The sequence below is a fragment of the Seriola lalandi genome, unplaced genomic scaffold, assembly GCF_002814215.2.
Source record: "Seriola lalandi dorsalis isolate HSWRI2012SDOR001 ecotype SW California unplaced genomic scaffold, Sedor1 jcf7180002054519, whole genome shotgun sequence".
Classification (NCBI taxonomy): domain Eukaryota; kingdom Metazoa; phylum Chordata; class Actinopteri; order Carangiformes; family Carangidae; genus Seriola; species Seriola lalandi.
The window spans coordinates 3,026,385-3,048,007 of record NW_019525072.1 but is presented as its reverse complement, the minus strand read 5'-3'; the positions used below and the strand labels follow the sequence as shown (position 1 = coordinate 3,048,007).

General features: G+C 42.0%; 1 protein-coding gene across 1 annotated transcript in view; it reads left to right on the top strand.

Annotated features, from left to right (window-relative positions):
• The first annotated feature begins 430 nt into the window (after positions 1-430).
• shank1 (SH3 and multiple ankyrin repeat domains 1) overlaps positions 431-21,623 on the top strand; it is a 60,352-nt gene continuing 39,159 nt past the window's right edge. Inside the window, exons 1-6 of the mRNA XM_087175969.1 lie at positions 431-982; positions 13,577-13,780; positions 14,442-14,513; positions 15,069-15,177; positions 18,900-19,054; positions 19,834-20,001. Of these exons, the coding sequence (XP_087032095.1) occupies positions 476-982; positions 13,577-13,780; positions 14,442-14,513; positions 15,069-15,177; positions 18,900-19,054; positions 19,834-20,001 (1,215 nt within the window). The 5' untranslated portion in view covers positions 431-475. The remainder of the gene's footprint in view (positions 983-13,576; positions 13,781-14,441; positions 14,514-15,068; positions 15,178-18,899; positions 19,055-19,833; positions 20,002-21,623) is intronic.

Genomic DNA, 21,623 nt, shown 5'->3' with positions numbered 1-21,623 from the left:
GCCTGATGGCTGCTAATGGCCAGGAGACCCCCGAGTTAGTTTAGTGTACATAGGACCTCAGTAATGCAGCTCTTCATGGTTGTACTTTAAGCGTAGCACTGCCGTCTAAAGTCATATATGGCACGGTTGTGCTTTCGTTAGGGCATTTCGTCATGTGTCTAGACTTTAACGGCACAGGCAGGAAGGCTGAATGTCTGGCGAGAGTCTGGAGGCTGAAAATTAACAGCACAAGTGGATTGGTTTATACATGAGGTGTGAATAGTATGTGATCATGCAGTGAGGGTTAGAAGTGCTGCATGGCTGGAGCTGAAGCAGACCGTTTCCATTGAGACCAGAGTTTGTTAGAGCGAGGAAAACTTATAAACTTCTTCTGTTGTTTTTCTTTGTCTCTGTTTTGATGATGTCTTCTCCTCATTCCTCCCAGTGTCTCTCTGGGAATGATGGTGTTGACACTGGTGCCCCCCTCTCTGTCGCCATGACGATGCCATTCAGCCCCCTGTCCAGCGACGAGGAGCAACAAAGGATGCTGGGAAACAATCGACACCTCTATCCAGGGGCAGAGGACGAGGAAGACGAGGAGGAGGAAGAGGAGGAGGAAATGGAAGAAGATGAGCGTGATGAGGATGGGGAGGAGGAGGAGAATGGTGAGCTGGAGGGGGAGGAGGAAGATGATGAAGAGGAGATGGTGGAGGAGGTCAGGCGAGGAGGCCTGTCAAGGGGGGGCAGAGGTGAAGTACACAGGCAGTCAGGTAAACTGGCCGGACGACCCGGCGGGGACAGACAGATCCGGCCAGGGAACCCTGTGCACACCACTAACCCCTATTCATCCAACCCCGCACCCACACACCAACAGCCAGCCAATCAGATACAGCAGCAGCAGCAGAGGAGGCTGAAGGAGCGCAGCGCCAGCTCGGTGCCATCTGAGGACACCCACATCGCCATGATGGTGTTTCGTATTGGGATTCCAGACATAAAGCAAACGGTCAGTGCTGTCTCTGCACGCACACACACACACACACACACACACACACACACACACACACACAAATACAGACACAAAGGGTCTCAATCCCACCCAGCTCCTGCAACATTAGTTTGTTCACCTTTGCACCTGGTTAGCTTGGAAACAAAGGTGTACTGCTGGTCTGGCTCTGTCCAAAGGCAACAAACTCCCCCTACCAGCACCTCTAATTAACAAGTTATATCTTGTTTATTTAAAGGAAAGTGTAAAAACAACTATTTGTGTGCTGGTAGCCAATGCAAAGCTAGCTGTTTCCCCCCGTTTCTCGGTCTTTGTGCTTAGCTAGGCTCATCTAACTACTGTCAAACTATCCCTTTAACAACGATGCGTTCAGGTACTATCAGATCATTTTAACAACCCTGCAGGAGATAAGTGGGTGGATAGATTTCTTGTTAGAGAGTGAAAAACTTAAGTTAAAAGTTCACAAAGGAGCAGCTTTAACTTTCACTTTAGAGATGTCACAACAAGAAAACCATCACGACACCTTCAAAAGAAGTGTTTGTCCCCTCCGGTTTTCTGTAGAACATTCATGCCACCGCACTGACAGAATACAGTGTGAGCCCTGGGACTTTGAAGACTGATGTTAGGTGGGAGGGAGCCGATGTTCGACGTCTGCGCCCCGGGGCCCATCCATCGTCTCATAACGGTGTCCATGAGTGTATGACAGTGTGTGTGGTCAGTTCAGTCAAAACCTGCAAAGCGCTGAGCTCCAGAAACACTACAAATCTCCCAGGACTGGGCGCATTACGTCGATTAGATTCTCTCTCTCTCTCTCTCTCTCTCTCTCTCTCTATCTCTCTCTATCTCTCTCTCTTTCACTGCATCACCAGCGGTAAAACTGAGAGGACCGCAAATACTCGTCAGCAGAGTGACTGCTCTGAGATGGCGAGCGAGACTTTCAAGGTGACCCAGCTCTGGAGACAAAGCGAGAGACAGCGGGAGACAGAGCCAAATTGCATACAAGAGCAATCACAGTGAGAATATATGGGCAAGAATTTGATTTAAAAGAAAAAAACAACAAAAAAACACTGCAAGCATGGAAGGGTTCAGAGAGAGGGAAGTTGAAGTGAAGAGAGGAGGTGAAGTGTGTGGTGGGGGGGAACTGCCTCTGGCTTAATGTTGCAAAAGAGCTTTTAAATGGTGCGATAAAACATGCCATGAAAAGCCCTTTACAGTGTGACTGGTTTTAAGAGGGCTGTCCAGAATCATGATAGACCGATCCGCCATCGCTCTCCATTTCCCAGATGTGGTCTCTTACATCACATCAGTGCAAAAGCTTCCATCAGGAGAGTGTCGAAATTTGCTTCACAGGCTGGAGATGCAGCTGCCTCCATGTACAGTGGCCATTCTCCCACACATGAGGAAGTTGCCAGACGCCCAGGCAGGGGTAGCCCCCCCCCCCTGTGTTTTCCTGATGGGTGAATAGTAACACAATTGTCCTGATAATTTAATTATGAAGAGCAGAGAATCGGGCTACATGGGACTGAGGCTGAATCCAAGTGTGTGTGTGTGTTTTTGAGTGGGAGGAGAAGCAGAGAGAAGTGTGAATCTTTGCTCATAGCCAGATTAAAGCTAAACCAGACTGGCTTTGTGCTTGACAATCAGAAGGCCGAGTTCCTCAGACATCAGCTGACTGTCCTCTTCTATCCTTTCTATTAAGCGATCGGGGCTTCTGCAACGTGTCGGCTTTATAAATCATCAGCAAGAATAAAACTGCAAATGAAATAAATGTATTTGCAAGGGTGTGTGTGTGTGTCCATATTTTATATTTACCATCTCAGTGCACTATAAATGCCTTCGCTCAACGCTTCTTCCTCCCTCTTGCTGCTGTGTGATTTATTATTGATCTGTGCATGGGTGTCTTCAGCTGTGTGTGTGTGTGTGTGTGTGTGTGTATCCACACACACACACACACACACACTCACGCGCGCAGACACTGCTGCTTGATTCAGTGTTTTTAAATCTAACCATAAATAATTCACCGCTCCCTATTTATTCTAACAAATCGGCATCAAAGTTTAATTGTGAAAAGAGGGGAATGGGGTTAAAACCTTGGTACCATAAAACACATGGCGGTAGGATGTGGGACATGACATGAGAAAGCAGGAGAGAGAGAGAGACAGAGAGAGAGAGAGAGAGAGAGAAAGGTGATAGAGGTGGATGAATGAAAGAAATAAAACAGAGATACGGGTAAATGGATGTAGACAGAGATAGAGATTGATCAAAGTAGGTAGAAGGTAGCTGAGAAAGACAGCTGAAGAGAGATAAAGGTAGACAGAGGATGACAGAGTTAGAAAGAGATAGATCCAGACGGATAAAGTGAAGCAGACAGAAATACATAAAGGTGGAATCAGATTAAAGTACAGAAAGGCTTCTGTTGCTGATTGATAGTTGACTTTTTTAAGCTGCCGGTAAGTTGAATTTTATGTGGATTTTCTGTATCTCTGGATCAGACCATGTTCACACCTCCTTGAAATTGTAAATATGCACTTTTTTTAAAATCTAAATTTGATCCTTGCCAGGGTGAGAAAGTCCCACGAAACCACATTTACACTATATGAGATAATAAACATCCCCATGTGAAACCCACGATAAGTGTCACAACATGACGTACTAGCAATCAAGTACAGTGTTAATTCCTCCTCATCACATGCGCTAAATGTTTGACAACAACAGAAATTCATTTGTTTATCATGGAAGGACAGATTCGCCTTTCTCTGTGAGTCTTTTAACAGGAAAGGTCTTCATGCCTCTGCACATGTTTTAATGAGCAGCAGAGAGGTGCAATTTAAAACATAGGGATCAATATAAACTGTATCTTTAGTCTTGAGTTTTTTGACTTACAAGCCAATATTTATTACCTATATTTTCATTCTTCTCATAACTAAAACGTTTTTCCTAATATCTCAGAATCTTTAAATGTTCTTTGTCACAGTGTCTCTATTTGTGGAAGCCGGATTGACAAGTACTGTATAATCATGTTCATTAGCTTGGCAGACAGATGAGGATGACACTAACGGGCTAATGTGCAGTTTTAACCAGAAACATGCAGCAATGATCAGATATATCAGTCTAACGGTACAGGATTTTCACCTTTTACTTCTCATCTTCTTAATCTTTTCTCTTTCTCTGCTTCACGTGTCTGATTCTATTAAACTCACACACTCAGACATGCAGATAAACATTAGTACTGAGAGATAAAACATGACTTCACAGACTTCTTGCCAAGATGCACTGACTCGGTACACTTAGCCTCGCTTCCCAAGGTCATGAGAGTTATAACCCACCAGCACTTACCAACATTTACTCTGTCTCCCTCTCTCTCACTCTGACTCACCCTCTTCAGGCCACTTTTCGCTCATTCGCACCCTGTACTTTCAGAATAAAATCCCTCTGATCTTCTTTCTTCTTTTTTTTTTCTTTTTTTTTTCTTTCTCTCTGCTTCATCTCCTGCCCTCTCTCCTCCACCTCCTTCTCTCACTGGTGTCGGGTAATATCCCTTTACACTCCCAGTACATTAGGTCTGTTCTACATGTCAGCTAATTCACCCTCAATAAACTCTAATTGCTCGTTAATTGCGTTGTAATGAGATGAGGGAGTGACTGTTGCACGCAAATGCAAATGTTATGAATTGAGGGGGGGGGGGGGGGGGTGGTTTGAGTGACGAAAGAGCAGATACATAAACACACACAATCATTGGTAGTTAGTGTTGTATCTACCTTTTTTTTTTGACAGAAATATAGCTTCTATTGTTGAATATTCATCAATCAGTGTTGTACATCCCTGAAATGATGCATTTCATGCTGTGTGATTACAGATTTACCTACGCCAATTCACTTTGATACAGCAGCTTATGTTATGTTTCCACTGGGACTGCTTTACGTAAGGTTGCAATGAAACCCCAGTAAAAAAAAGTGAGCTATATTTCAGTGCTGAAAAAATTGTTAGAAATCTGATAATGATATAACGGTTGAAACTGTTTTTTAACATTATAATGCAATTTTTTTTTTTTTTTTTTTAAATGCAAACACTTTTTATAACCAAATATTTTTGGTAAAAAGCTGTCAGGTAGTTAAAGGACAAGTTCAGACATTTTTGAGTGTGTCCTAAAATCAACAGTCAGGTGACACAGTTTTTTCTTGCTGTAATCAATCCTCCTTTTCAAACGGGCCATTAAAAGATCACTTCTTAATGCAGGTGATGGAGGACAAAATCCACAGTTCTTGTTTTGTGCAAAAATGTATCCCGAAGTTCATCTGAACCTAATGTGAGGCTTCAGCATTCTGAGATAATCAGTTCAAGTGGGTATCGTCCAAAGTTACAGCCTTTATAGTGTTTTTTTGCTGAGCTGCAGTGGAAGGACGATTAAAAAAAAAAAAAAACGGCTGTAACGTTTGAACTCAGGCTGCAGAAGCCTCTTCTTAACTTCAGATTAACCCTGTACTGTAATTTTAAAGGCCAATGTGAACTGGAGGAATGACTGCAGCAATGAAAACCTGTGTCATCGTTCATTTGGGCACCTGTTGGTGAGAACCAGAATAAGTCTGTAGTGTTAGTTTCTGGATGGTAACTGGGCTGTTCAGGTGGTTTTAGTAAGAACACCCACCAAGCAGTCTTCTTTTCTTTTATACCCAATGTGCAGATACGTTTGTGTTTGTGTTTGTGTGCGTCTGTATGTGTGTGATCAGAAAAATTAGATAAAAGGAATAATCATTAACTTGTTCCTGTGCTAACACACCATTGTTATCATGCTACTGAAATGTTTAGCTGGGATTCCTAAAGAAATACTGCTACTGTAAATTGGCAGATTACAGTGAACGCTACACCAAATGGCTCATATGACTCATATTAACACTAACTCTTAACATAACCAATATAACCAAGGGTGCATCCGCCATCACTGCCAAACAAAATACTATAGCATTCAATGGCATGCATAAAGCAAGTAATGTACATTCAGCTAGAGCACTAACAGCTAGTGTGCTAACCACAAGCATGCTAACCTTACAATCTACATATTACAGACAATGAATATGACTTAGATTAACTAACATATTGTGTTCACACTTGTTTATCATCAGAGACACATACAGTTCAGCACGCAACAAACACCACTGACAATTCAGGCAATGCACTTCAACTGCTACGTCTTAGCATCTTGAACGCAGCAGAATAGACTGAAACAGCTGAGCAGAGCACGGCTGTGCTCAGATGATGCGGCCGAGCTACTGCATGATCAGACAGGGAGCCTTTCGTACAGCTCCTGACTATTAAGACACACAAAACATTGTGAGCCTGTCCTTTTAAGAAAGAGTTGTGATGACAGTACAGTTCGTCTGACACAGGATTTATTTTTTTGTCCCAAAGACAAAAGAGGAGTTGCTGAATGCAGAAAAGTAATAAAATCTCTTCAATGTGTGCAGGCTTACAGGCACTTGGTGGCATGTAGAATATAGTTTAATTTTGGCTGCTCCTATGACTGGATTGCAATGTATATTAAGTCCAAGCCTTTTTCTGTGTCCCTAAAGCCATTAGGAGCCTTTATTTGTGCACACATTGAGCAGATGGACTCACCTTTCTGCAATCATGAGAGCACTTGGAGAAAATATTTGTTGATAGTCCTGCTTTCCCTCGGTATGATTTACCTTTGGTGTGTTAAAACTCTCTGAACAGAGCCGTAGAGGTCCACTGGGGAGATATCTCTCGAGTCACTGTCAATCAGGACCACACTGCTGCCGACAGAAAGACTGAAATGTCTGTGTCTACTGCATTTGTCAGGAAAGGATTTTGGCCACTGCTGCATATCTGGACTTTATAGGTCAAGGAGAGGTTTAGTTGGATGGATTCTGTTGTCTCGTGATGGAGAGAGAGACAGATCGGGGTGTTGTGTAGAAAGTTATTTTGCACTGTAAGAGTTGATGTCGTGTCCCATTCCATCTTTTGAAGGTTAAAGCACTTCTGGCGTAACAAACCTGTGTTGAGGAAAGCGTACAACCCTCAGTATTCTCAGTTGCAGCTCTGTTTGTCTAGAAACAGGGCTACATTCAGAGGTCGAAGTGACATACAGCTGTTGTTTCAACAACATTTGAATGACTGTATTACTGACCTGCTTCACATTGATATATTGTCTTTGAAATGCTCTGAATTGTAATCTACTCCTCTAAAACCCTTTTATTTAAATGTAGCCCAGTTTTAACATTACAAAACTTTTGACCCACAAATCAAAGACTACTTTATACTTCCACCCCAGTAAATTTATAAAGGGAAATACATTCATTTGACAGCTATAGTTATTAGTTACTGTGCAGATTATGATTTTGCACGAAACAATTTGATGCACCGTATATAAAGTAATTAGAATTTGCTCCGCCTTGGCTTTCTATAATAGAATCCTGCTAACATATTAAAACATCAGTAATAATCCTGTAATATAATATATATGAAAATTGGAGGAGCCAGTCTGCATAATGAGCACTTCTAATCTCAATAATCTTGATCATTTAAGCCCATTTTGTTGGTAATAATTTCTGTCTTTACTCAAGTAAAATGTTGAATGCATAACAAAGTATTTTGCCATTCATTCATCAGCCGTACCTCTTATCCTTTTAGCGTTGCGAGGCGCTGGAGCTAATCCCAGCTGACTTTGGGCAAGGGTGGGGTGCACCCTGGACAGGTTGCCAATCCATCACAGGGCAGACATACGTCTGCACGCCTGACACGGGGAGAACATGCACACTCCACACAGCCGGCAGGTTCAAACCCGGTGAGGTGGCAGCGCTGGCCACTGCACCACTGTCCCGCTCAGTGTTTTGCCATTTGTGCTGAAATAAAGTATGTGAATACTTTTCCATCCACTGATGAGTGTGACTCCCGAGTTTACTGGTTTTGGACCTCGACGCTCTGCACTGATCCTTCCTCTAACACTGGTGGCTGATGAAAAAGGCGCTGGTCCATTAACTCACTTATGTGCACAGTGACAATCAGACGCGTGTGTCACAAGTTGTTGATATGATCGTGTCACAGCAGGCGGTTGTGGCAGTTTTGTTTGCAGGTTTATCGGATTGTCAGACTCGTGCACATGCAGACAAGTTGGCATTTGCTTGCCAAGCGCATTAAGCAGCATGAAACAAATGAGTTTTTCTCCGCTGTTTGACTCGAACTGAATTCTCGCAAACTCTGAAGTATAAGCAGCATCCCCTGAGGCAGGATTTGGCCTCACAAACACTGAAGACACACATACACGCAAGGACACACACTCTTATATTCCAGTGCTTATAGTTAGGATATGTGAACGACTCACACTACAAGTCTGAGTCCACCGCGCCGCTCTACAGCAGTGTCGAGGTGGTATGTTAATGAAAGGGTGAGCCCCAAAGGTGAACAGGGGGACTGAGATAATAGAGAAGGATGGATGGGAGGAAAAGAGGAGGGAGGGCAGCGCGAGGGAGCGAGAGAAAGACAATGGAGAGAGAGAGAGAGCACGAGGCAGAGAGGGGATGACGGGAATGCTTAAATGAAATTAATTCACTCACATTATGAACTGCTGTAGAGAGAAAGGGGGTGGCTGGAGAGAGAGAGAGAGAGAGATGGAGAGTGAGAGAGAAGTTGACTTAAATGGCGACATGGCTGGCGTGTGTGTGCGTGTTTGGTGGTGGGGGGGGGGTTTTCCCCATAGATCTCATTAAAGGCTTCTAGTCCCTGTGCACTTGGCCCTGCAGAAAAAGGCCAGAGGGACAGAGATAGAGAGAGCTAGAGACGGAGAAGAAAGAGAGAGAGACTCTTATTCCTGCATAGATAAGTGACAGAGCTGTTACAGAGAGATGGAGCGAGAGCGGGAAGGAGGAGGGAGAATAAGGTAGAGATAGGCAGGGGAAGATAAAGAGCAGCATGGACAGAGTGAGTGGGCGTATGTGAGTGGGAAAGTGTGATCACAGCTTTAGGAGGCAAGACAGAATTTTAGGTTTGAATAATGATAAAAAAAAAAAAAACCAGCTGAAAAAAAGGAGGACTTAAAGCTGTGTTCAGATTCTAATGTAAAACCGAAAATCATATGAAAGTTATAGGTTATATATAAAAGCTGTGGCTCATTTACAGACAGTAGTATCTTGACTATGTGTCGGTGTCAGGTTTGTGCAGAATCCAGTGATGTAAGAATAAAAATCGTCTATAGTTATACTTACATATTATATTATAGTATTATTATTACTGGTGCGTTAATGTGTAAGTAGCCTTTTACTTTTGTTGTTGGTTGAAGTGAAAACTACTCTGATAAACTCTTCTTCATCTTAATCTGCACAACCCCAAATCTAATGCAGACGCCCTAAAACCCCCGAACCCTTATTAGAAAAAATCTCCAGTGCAGCAAGAAGAGTGCATTCAGTTAACTTTTATTTTAAATCAGTTTAAATTAATATAAAATGTTCTTACTGCAATGTCAGATTTTTAATTTTTTTTAACAAAGAAATCAGACTTGAAGAACTGGATTGCAGACTTAAATTACTTGATAATAATATATTGCGCACCGAACAATGCTTTATATTTAACAGGAGGATATATTTGCCTCTGAAATGTAGTGAAGTAGAGGTATAAGGTGTGTGTGTGTAAGTAAAGTACCTCAACCTCTTATTTAAGCACAGTAGTTGAGTAAATGTACTTAGTTACTTTCCACCGCTGGCAGAATGCTGGTTATATTTCACCCTTGTTAACATCATATCCTCAGATGATGCTTCCAGGTGCGTCATCCGCTCAAAGCTGCCAGTAAAACAAAAAAATAATGGCGGTAAATGATGTGATGATGCTGATGACCAACCAACTGAATATCAAGAGAAGAAAACTGTATTGTTGCTTGTTTTCCCACTTTAGTCGATCAGATGGAGAAGCTGGATCCGGCTGAGCGGGTAAATGCAGCAGGAGTCACCAAACCTGGACAGAGCTCTGATCACGTAAACAGGATGAGACTCAGGGCCGGCATGCTAACGTGCATGTAGAGCGGTATTTATGATTGTAAGTTGTTCTGGATGTTTGCTGTGTTTCCTCTAAATGAAACTGGTGTCCTGGCTCGATGCTTCCAGGAAAAGTACCTCTATGCACATTAAGTGAAAAATCAAAAGAAAAACAGCAGCGGGCGATCGTGTGCACCACCTCCACCTGTCTGTTATCGAATGAATAATTTAGTCAGCGTGATTTTCAGTAGAGAAGAAGGATAAATGCTTTGGCTCGGTGTTAAGTGATAATTCTGGTTTATCATATTTAACTGAAAACACAGCAGCGGTGGAGAAGACATTTACTCACATCCTGCACACTGTTTTTCAGGTGGTTGTACTTTACTTGAGTATTCCCTCTTCTCCACAGAGGGAAATACTTCACTTTTTACTTCACTACATTTATCTGACGCTGAAGCTACTTTTCATATTAAGATACTGAATTTCTAAAGATTAAACCTTTAACCTTTTAGGCTTGTAACCCCTTAAGAAAAAGCAGTCTAGTTGAGGCCCCTTGTCATGTTTCCACCGCAAGAAAGATTTCCCTTCTTGACACAGTTGATGGTTTTATTACATAACTGTTTGAGGCTTGAAGAAATCATATTATCCAATATTAAACATAAAAAGTAAAGATTAGAGAAGTGAACACAACAATGTTGCTGTTTTCTCTACTGTGTCACTGGCAGCGGGCCTCTGTCTGCAGAACAAGAACTTTTACATTTGATGCGTAAAGTAGCTGATAATACTTTTATTTAAATTGTTTTTTTTTTTAAATAGGATTTTAGATGTAAGACTTTTAGTTGTGATGAAGTATTATTACAATGTAACACTGCTACTTTTACTTATCTGAGTACTTCTTTCACCGCTGAAGTACAATGAGTACCAGTTCCTGTGAGCATTAATTAAAAAGAAAAAAGAAAAAGAACAAAAAAAACCCTCAAAAACTTCTTGGCATTCATTTCTTTATATTTGGGCGCTGAAAGAATATTGTCATTAAACAAGGATATTATAACAGTTTGGCATTTAGCCTCAACAATTTTCACACAAAGCACACCACTGGAGGTGAAGTCTCAAGGCTGTTTGTGACTATAATAGCTGTGGTTTTAGTAAAGCACGGTGCACAGGCTGAACTATTGAATTAATAAAAAATGTTAGTAAAGTGAGGTGAATCAGTGGGAAACCAACTGTTCACACAACAGTTCTGAAGGTCTGATAAGGACGATGGATCCATGATGAGCCCTAATTGGCTGGAGGATCAATTGTATTCCTGTAGGTATATGGATCGATAAACAGCATGGCTGTGCCTCTGTGAATGAGTTTGAAACTTCGTTAGTTTATGCTAATTATCAGTGTTTTATAATCGTGCAGGTTGACTGTGGGAATATTGCTCCTGTGTGATGACTGAATTCTTAACCCTCATTTTCTCCTGCTGTGGCTGTGATTCACTTTGGAGTGTTTGCTTGCATCCTTTGATGGGACTGTAAGTGCAGTGTGTAAGCCTGTGTGTGTGTGTGTGTGTGTGTGTGTGTGTGTGTGTGTGTGTGTGAAACCTAATCTAATAAAAACAGACACACCTCTTCATCCTCTTTCACTCTCATACTCAAAATCTGAGACATTCCCCTCCCTTTTACTCTGCTCTCTTATTGCAATGCTGCTGTAACACACACACACACACACACACACACAAAAACACACACACACACACACGCGAAAAAGAAATTGCATGCACGCTGATGCACACTATCGTGCATGCGCGCACCCTCCCAGTACCCCATCTCCTAGGGAACACAGGGATGTCTCTATGGCAACAAGCAGCTTGCTCCACTAATGAACCGGTTGCCATGGTGACCGGGTTAGCTGTGCGCGAATGGAGACACTGAATAAAATAGAGGGAGAAAATGTTATGTTACTCCTCTGCACAAAACCCCCGTGCAGGGTTTTATCTCTCTCTTTGTAGGACGCACACACACACACACACACACACACACACAGAGAAACACACAGAGAAATGTCTGCTTATGTGTGTGTGTGAAGAGATTGAGTGACAATGAATGAGCTAACGTTCTGCCAGAAGTGTTGGCTGGAGACGAGAGGCCGTGCAGTAATGCAGTAAGAGGCAGGGATCCCTGCAGCTGGCTGCACTCTGCATGGGCCAATCATCCTGCTGCTACCTCAAGGTCAAAGAACATCCCAACTCCACTTCAGGCAAGGAGAGGTAGAGAGAGAAAGAGAGAGAGAGAGAGAGAGAGAGAGCCGTGCCAAAAGCCTTATGTCAGCCATCTGTGTAGTGAGCTATGTTTCACTTTGCTGACTGAGCCTCTGAACCGTTCTGCATTTGGCCATTCACGACGCCACCGGAAACACTTCACGCTGCACCAAACTGCCATTCATATCCTGTCTTCCAACTGAGGCCACCAGGAATCACCCCGTTTTAACTCTGTTGCTGTCTCCCCCTGGTGGCTCAGACGGGGGACAGCCTCAGTGTGCTGCAGTCAGTCCAGGGTGAGCACCCACTGCCACAGGACGGGACCCTAGGACTTTCCAAGGGGTCCTGAGATGAATTTTAAGGGGATACGAGATGATCAATGAGACCAGAAATTTGAAAAAATGTTGTTCTGCCCTTTTTTTCCCCCGAAAGAAAAGATCAATATATGTTTTACCTGTGGAAGAAGAAGTACCGGGATTCCTTAACCTAAGTAAAAGTACCAATACAGCAATGTACAAATACCCCATTACAAGTAAATGTTCTGCACCGAAAATACTAGTGATGGCTCATGTGACTATAACATTATTAGATTGTTAATACTGACACATTGATGCATAAGCATGAATTTAAAGTTGTAGTGGGACTGGATTATAACCACCTAAAAGTCACGTATGTTGGTCCAGCGGTTCCCAAATCAAGAGTCGGGCCCCTTCAAAGAGCCACATCTGAGCAGTCATACATGATCCCCAAAATATTGGGAAAAACATGTTTAATCTTCAATAATGTTTTTTTTCTCATATATGTTTTATGTAAAATCTTAATGTGAAAGGTTACCAGTGACTATAGCTGTAAAGTAAATGGAGTAAAAAGTATTCTATCATAGGAAATATATTTATCTGTATTATATATAGGAAATATATTTCCTTCTGAAATATGGTGGAAATATTCAAGTAGAGTCACAGATGGTCTGGCCCCCCTAAAAATATTACAGATCATTTCACCCCATATGTGGTGGATTCCAGCTTGAGCTCCTGAGGCAGAGTCATGTTTAAAAGTTTAAGCGTCTAGTTTGAGAATATTTGTGGCTTTTTCACAATTTATGCATTTATGAAAACCAAAAACTCTTTCTTAAGATGAGGTGGTTCCTTTTGTCTATTTCTCAGTCTAGATGAATTAAAAGTGACCAGTTTTTTTTTTCCCACTGTGGCGTCTCTTAATGTCCTCTAAACCACAAGGCTGTTCACATTGTAAGAAATGTATTAATTTAAGTATAGATCTTTTTTTTTTTTTTTTAATTCTCAGTTAACGAATAATCGTTGCTTCATGAGCTGAAAGCTGAGCGATTGCCTTCTTCTATATCTCCTGCAGAAATGTTTGCGGTTTAACCCGGATGCCACGGTGTGGAAGGCCAAGCAGCAGGTGCTGTGCTCCCTTACCGAATCCCTGCGGGACGTCCTGAACTACGGTCTGTTCCAGCCGGCCACCGACGGCCACGATGCCAAGTTCTTGGAGGAGGAGAGACTGCTCAGAGAGTACCCACAGTCCTTTGAGAAAGGGGTACCATATTTGGAGGTACTATTTCGGTCTTTCTTTGACACAGTTGTGAAGAAAGTGATGTAGCCTGAATGTCCTCAAGATGCCACTGTTATTCATTCATGCACCAGTTAAAACAGGCTCTGATATGACGGCTTGCTCCTTGAAAGTTTAGGATAGAAGTGTGCTGTATATTGAGGGTCGTCACAAAAGTTTAATTCTGTTGTCTAAATGATCTTAAATCATTTACCCTGCTGGGAAGATACTGGAGTCATGGTGCTTCCTATTTGCGAGTTATCTAAGTTAGAGTATAAAACCGTGGTTTATGAGTGAAGTTACATGCACTCTTCTTAGAGGAGTGTCACAGAACTGTTCAGCTTCCCTGCTCTGTTTCCGTGTTACAGCTGCTAATCTCCATATCCAGTCTGTGCAGTCACCTTCTCTTCATGCTACATTACGTCTCAGTGGAGGCTCTAAACCGCCTTTAAACTGCTGTAAAGCCAGACCGTTTCTTTCACATTTCTTGTCGTCAATGCAGTCGAAGCGGAGGTTTGTACAGCAAACCAGATAAAGCTTCTCTGTAGAATAAATCTGCAGACCCCATTTTGTGGATCTAGGCCAAAAGCTAAGAGAATTGAGGACAAAGGGCCTCTGTGTTAGGATTAACTCTTCGTTTCCTCTCCCTTTTTCTTCCTCTCAGTTTCGATACAAGACCAGGGTGTACAAACAGACCAATCTGGATGAGAAGCAACTGGCCAAACTGCACACTAAGGTATGAAACCCACCTCCTGTGTTACATGGTGCAGTGTGAGTCAATGAACATCAGTGCTGTACAGTATGCATGTTTGTGTAGGTGTATACATGAGTGAGGATGCATCTATCTGTGCCTTTTTTTTTTTTTTCCATTCACGCTTCGTGAGCTTGACTGTACTGCAGTGTATTATACTGTACTATACTTCTGTACTATTGCAATGTGGTTTCTGTACCGTACTGTAATATACTTATAGATAAAGATAAACAAATACACCAAAAATCTCCATGCCATTACAAATTTTCTACAATGCACCGGAATTGCAATTCATTAACCTGTGATACAATGTCCATATCTATCATTGTGTGCATTCAGTCCAAAAGCCAATACAAGCATGAATGAGTGAAATATATATATATATATGTGTGTCTGTGTGTGTATATATGTGTATATATATGTGTGTGTATATATAGATGTGACATGAACTTGAGCTGTACTGTATGATTTTCTTTTTCTTGGTTCTTGAGTTCAGTCTGTTCTCTGTAAATACAGCAGCACTCCTCTCTCCACATGTAGGCCAGCCTGAAGAAATTCATGGATTATATTCAAACCAGCGCTGTGGACAAGATGGCCAAGTTCATAGACAAGGGTCTGGATCCCAACTACCAGGATGCTGACACTGGCGGTAAGAAGGGGCACAGGGCCTGAGGAAGCGCTGTCTTCCATGTTGCCACTTATCTCCACTCTTTGTTTTAGAGCTATGCCAGTGCTGGAGAGTCAGATAGAGTTTGGTATATATACTTAGACAAATCTGGGCGGGCTTTCGCATTAGTGGGCCATCTAAAAGTTTTTACCCCCCTGTCAGCCTCTTTACTGGACCTGTGTGACTGTCATTCAGGGTGCTGCGCGTGTCCAGGGTGTCACGCTGCTGCCAGTAGACGTTGCTTCCATGCACTTACCATTACGCTGCTGCTGGTCTCTTGCCATTGAAAACTCCACATGGTCACGAAAGCATAGACTGCTCCTTCTTATTAATATCCATGCGCCACACAGATCTGAATTTTGTCCCAGTCCGACCATCACGTCGCCATTTTGGCCGGTGCCCAGGATACTAAAAAATGTTTGGTCTTTGACAGTAGTAAGGCTGTTCAAATAGGTAGATCATTATGCAAAAGTGAAATTATTTAGGAAATAGGTTTGAAGTTTAGGATGATAATCATTGCACTTACTCCATAACTCCCTATGCAGTATTCTCTACATACTTGTGTATACACATCTTCCAATGTTTTCCTTCATCTCTCAGTCAGTTCATTGGGTTGTCCTGTCTGTCCATGATGTAATGTCAGATAATGACTCCCTCGTAGTCGTACTGTAGCAACAAACATACAGTATAAATGTGTATTTGATATTCAACATCTCCAATTGGCTAAATTAGCACAGCGGCTATGTGACTTGTGGCTTTGCTGTATAAACTCGACCTTTAAACTCTCCTCAAACAGCCCCCCCCCTCTGTTTCTGCCCCTAGCTATACAGTATGTTAGCCTAACACTCTGTCGAGGGGGGGGGGGGCAGACGGCTCATTTACAGTTTGGGTGTGCTGCTCTGTGTCACTCCAGCCACTCTGGGAGCAAGTGTCAAAACACAAAACACAGCCTGTCATCACGGGTGTGAAACACACTTCCACTGTAGAACACCGGGGGGCAACAGAGAGCCCTGATGAATTCACAGGGTGAGGCATTTATACAGACCTTACACCTGACAAAGACTCTTCAGTTGATTATTGTTACTTTAGACATCAGGGTTTGATATTGGACCTCGGTTTCTCTGCTGCTGTCCTAAATTTATACTTGATGTATGAGAGCAAATTAATTTAATTAGATCAGGGGTTTTCAAAGCCCCCTTACTACTATTTGGCAGATAATCATGCTCTAAGTTTTGGAACTACAGGCCACACAATACTTTGGGAGCTGTTAGTTTTATTTTAACTTTTATTTGAGCTAATATTTATTTACATTTTGGCCAATTTGCACCATTAAATTAAGTAAGCTTCCTTCCTTGTTGCAGTGTTTCCATGGATGTACAGACAGCGTTCACTGAATTAGTCTGATAATGAGGGAAATGTGAAAAAAGTGATGATTCTCAGGCAAGTTCTGCAGTTGTCAGGAGCATGTTTTATTCTGTTTTCTAAGTGGATTTGCAGACGTTTATTTGTGAAGGCGATAATGGATTAAAGTAACCCCCCCCCCCGTCAGTAACACATGGTTGGCTGTAAAACTCAATGTGTTAGAAAGCTGTTTCGTATCACCACACATTTCCAGAAATGGTCAACTATGGCCTCAAATAGTCTCCTCTCCTCTGCTGACTGTGAAGCCGTGTCAAGGCGTTCTGACAGTTTGTCCATGAACTGTAAGTGCAGCATTAGGTCTGCGCAGGGAGGGCGAGGAGGTGATCAAAAGCCTTTAGAAAAACACTGTTCTGTGGTCTTAGGACTGAGATATCCCCGCCATTGTTAACACTTTTTACATCTGACCTGTCTGCCTGTCTGAAACTCTCTCTCCATGCTCTGCAGAGGGCTCACACTGAGTGGACATGAAATAATTCTGCCTTATTCGGCATGGCTCCTGTCAGGAGGAGCTCACTTCCATCTCTGCCAACCGCTAAATGGTCGTTCCCTGGGTTCATCACGACATGGTAACTTCAGAGGAAGTGCATTCAAAACATGTCCCCAAATTGTATTTTTACTTGAGATTTACAGAAGCTGTTTGAAGATAAAACTCCTCCTCTTTGCCAAAAACTCTCCTGTCGCCATGGCAGCCAGATCGCTGTTCCATGTTTTTACTGGGAAGCCTTTGAATGCTTTTATTCTTCTAGATGCCATTGAACTTTCTTGCTGAAGAGAGTTGTGACACAGCGTTGCTTTAATTTTGAAATAATTCTATTGAGTTTCTTCGTTGCTTGATTTGATGTCAGCGTAACTGACATCTGTGGAAAATACAGAATGGACTTGGAAGCTGATGCTGCTGCTTGTAGGATGACACCCATCTCCAGAAGTAAATCTCCAGAGGAGCTTTTATTTTGTCTGACATTCTAGCAGAGATGAATTTGAGCATTTGCAGGTGGTTATACCATTATACCCAATTACATTCAGGAGGCAACTGGCCTGGCTGAAGAATCCCAGTTTTGTCACATTTTGGTATTTAAAGAATAGTTTTTGATCACTAGTGTAGAGGCCTGAAAATGCCAAAATCAAAATAAATGAATAACTAAATAAAGTAAATAAATATTGTATTTAATGACATTTATTTATTTATTTATTTACAGTATTTATTTATTTTTTCATTTTTTCATTCATTTATTTAATTAATTCTTGGCAGTTTCATTCCTTCATAATTTTACTCAAGTAGCTCCTGTGTATAAGGACAAATATTATCCCCTTCTTATGAATTAAACTACCCAACAGAAAATACAAGCAGAGCTGAAACAGTCAGTCAGCTAATTGATTCGTCGATCAAAGCTTCTTCTTTTTTTTTTTTTTTTAAGTCGCTGCTCTTCCTTTTAATTATTTTAATGATCGTAATTTATTTTTAATGCTTCACGTCCTGCTGATGGTTTGACGCTGATCAACAGTTGGTGGCAGTAATGAGCAAACATGTGCAATAATGCAGCATAATTATAAGAGGAGGAAGACTGCTAGCTCGTAAACGTGGATGCAAACAATGAAGGGTTTAAAATATTTCAACAGTTGACTTTGCACATGTTTTATGAGGGTGGAAGTGCCCTCAACATGTTTTAGACCTCATAGTGCGTTGAGGTGAGTAACACTGAATGAAAATGTTGGTTTTACAAGAAAACTCAGCAGGGTACCTTCAGCAAAGGAAGCTGCACCTGTCTTTGTAGTTCGTCAACATAAACACATTAGCTAACATCAGAAAACCCCTTTTATCTCTTTATGTCTTTTGTATTTATTGCACTCTGCAACTAGAAGTTGAATAAAGTACATAAATACAGTGTTTTATCAGCTTGTTTTTAGAGTGTACACTGTTTTAATGCAAAGGGAAAAAAACACTTGACACCAAAATGTTTCCTTTTAAACCTTGAACAATGATTGACCTGGAAGACAAACAGTTTCAAGAGATGTGAACAATTTATATTAATTTTTTTGTGTAGTTAAATACGACTGATTTCTGTCTCATCTGCAAGGAGGAAGCTGCTGCTCTGCAGGAATCCAAGCAAAGGAGCAAAATAACCTAGCTGAGGCCCTCAAATAATTAGATTTTGCTCTAGAACAATCCCACAGACCATTAAAAAACCCTTATCTCTATCTGTGTGTGTGTGTGTGTGTGTGTGTGTGTGTGTGTGTGTGTGTGTGTGTTTGTGTGTGTGTGTGTGTGTGTGTCCGTCCTTCAGAGACTGCTCTGTCCCTGGCGGTACAGTGTGAGCCGGGTGGAGGTGAGGCCATCCGGGTCCTTGTGGAGGGAGGGGCTCATATTGACTTCCGCGCCAAAGATGGACTCACACCGCTACACAAAGCTGTTCGGGGTCACCGCCATACAGCCCTGCTGGTAAACATCCACACGTGTTGTTGTCCTTGTATAGAAACGCTGTTATCAACATATCGAGTAATGAGTTTTCATTGTCCTGCCATAAAAGGAGAAAGACCAACCTACACCGGTGTATATATCTGCAGGATGGATATGTGCCATGAAGCTGATACAGTATCATCCTCATTTGTGTTACAGTAACAGTGAACAAGCCTAAGACAGAATGAACAGACCCTCCCACTCAGCAATCCACACCAGCCCCCACACAGAATGCACATGAACAAAAAACCTATTCTTCTATCCCACCAGAGAGAAAAAAGAGAAGATATTAAAATTCAGATTGCCTGCTTTTAAAGGCGTGTGGCACATTTACATTTTTATTTGTCCAGATTTCCAACAAGAATACAGGTACCTGTAGAGAGGAGGCTCATTCAGGGGGGAGATAATTGCATGTGTTACATTGGCAGAAGGAGAGAAACAGCTGCTAAACTGCGTAAAGATTTGTAGCAGAAAACATTATTCTCTGTAGCCTGAGGTGCTGCATGACCTCTCTGAACCCGTGGCTCTGTGTTCCCGTCCTGATTTAAAATTCCATGAATATTCCTCGACTTGGAGCTGGAAACCACCTTAAGATATTTTTCTTTCCGGTTTTTCTATTGTTGTGTTTTAAACTCATAAAATCCATCATTACTTTACCGCATAGTAATGGTTGCACGGTTTATCAAACTCCCCACTACCAGTCTTTCTTGAGAAACGACACATACAGGAGGTTTTACCCATTCTGGTGTGTCGTCCTGCAGGTCCTGCTGTCTCTGGGTGCGTCTCCGGACTATAAGGACCGGCGAGGGCTGACGCCGCTCTACCACACTGTGCTGACAGGGGGCGACACCTCCTGCTGCGAAACACTGCTTTACCACCGCGCCAAGCTGGGCATCAGGGATGAGAACGGCTGGGATGAGACACATCAGGTACATGTGTGTATGTGCCTGAAGTGCTGAAGGGAATCAAAATAAGAACATATTACACTTCAAGTAGTACAGTTCATAAGAAATGTAAACCAATAACAATCACAGTTTTATTTTTTTTTAATTATGCTGTGTGTACAGTTAATTCCACACATGAGCCTGGGGTAAAATCCTTCAAACAAATGGGGTCAGTGGCCTAATTTGTGTAAGCACAGGGAAAAAAAAAAGTTTTGCCTTGGGGTGTTTGGGGGTTTTAGTTTCTGTTGTTTGTATTGCACAAGTGTGCACGCGTCATTTTTTGTAATGTGCCAGTGTACTCTGTGTTCCAGTGTCTGCGTGTGCACGGCGTCTGTCTCCATTCATGCCATGAAACACCACACCTCTCATCCTTTATCTCGGACACCCTTCACCCCTCATCCCACCCATCCTGCGTCCGCGGCCTCGCACTCCAGTGGTGAAGTGGATAGGTGAGGGCAGGAGAAATATAATATTAAAGGTATCAGCCTCTTCATCTCAGTGTGATCACCCACACTTTCATCAGCCACTCATGGCCTCCATCTTATACTGTGTGTGTGTGTGTGTGTGTGTGTGTGTGTGTGTGTGTGTGTGTGTGTTGAAGTGGGATTTGACTCAAGTTTAACACTGACACTGAGATTTTGGTATTTCAATTGACCAAAGCCTGTATGTTATATTTTCATACTACATGATATATAAATTATGCATATTCTCATGCCCACCAGATACAAATGAGATTCCTTGAAATAAATGGTCGGCCAGATTTTATTGCCTTGAGGCCCTAAAAAAAAAAAGCCCACTGAACTGAACTGAAGACTTTCATACGGTCAAACTGTAATACTGCTGCAACCAGCTTTACAGTGAGGTGATCACTGCCTCCACTGGTGCTTTTATTTTCTTATATCAAGACGCTTTGGAGCTCATTATCACGCTTATACCGTGACCGTGTATCAGAGGACACGAAGGAAGCACATGTTGAAATCAACTGAAAAGTGTATTTCCACCAGTGACTTAACTGATCATGTAGCATGAAACAGAAGTATTGTTGCCATGGTTACTTGTAGTTTTACTCACTGATATAGGTCACTTGTTATGAAATACGTTTGAGCTGTGCTGACGTATGACTCTTACAGCCGACCAATCAGAAACGAGTCTTTGATATGGCCATAATGTATTTAGATTAAAACATAAAACACCTAAGAAAAGTAAGACAAATGTAACGTGTGTAAGTTTTGATACCCAGTGTGTGATGTTTCCTCCTGTGTATGTGACTGTATGATGATTATGAGTATGATTATCGTTAATATTGGCTCTCACTGTTTCCTGCCCCTCTGAGTTTGGAGCTGGTGTTAATTAAATGGTGTGTCACTTTATAACTGTCACCTTGTTCTTCTCTCTCCGTGACACTCTCTTCTTCCTTGTTTGCTTCTCCGCCTCTCCATCTTCTTTATTAAACAACCACATAAATCCTTCCACCTTTAACTCTTTTATCACATCTTGTTCTTTTTTCCTCAATTCCTTTGTTGGTAATTTTTTTTTTTTGCCTTTTTCATACCCTTCTGCCTTCTCTCTCTCTCTCTCTCTCTCTCTCTCTCTCTCTCTCTCTCTCT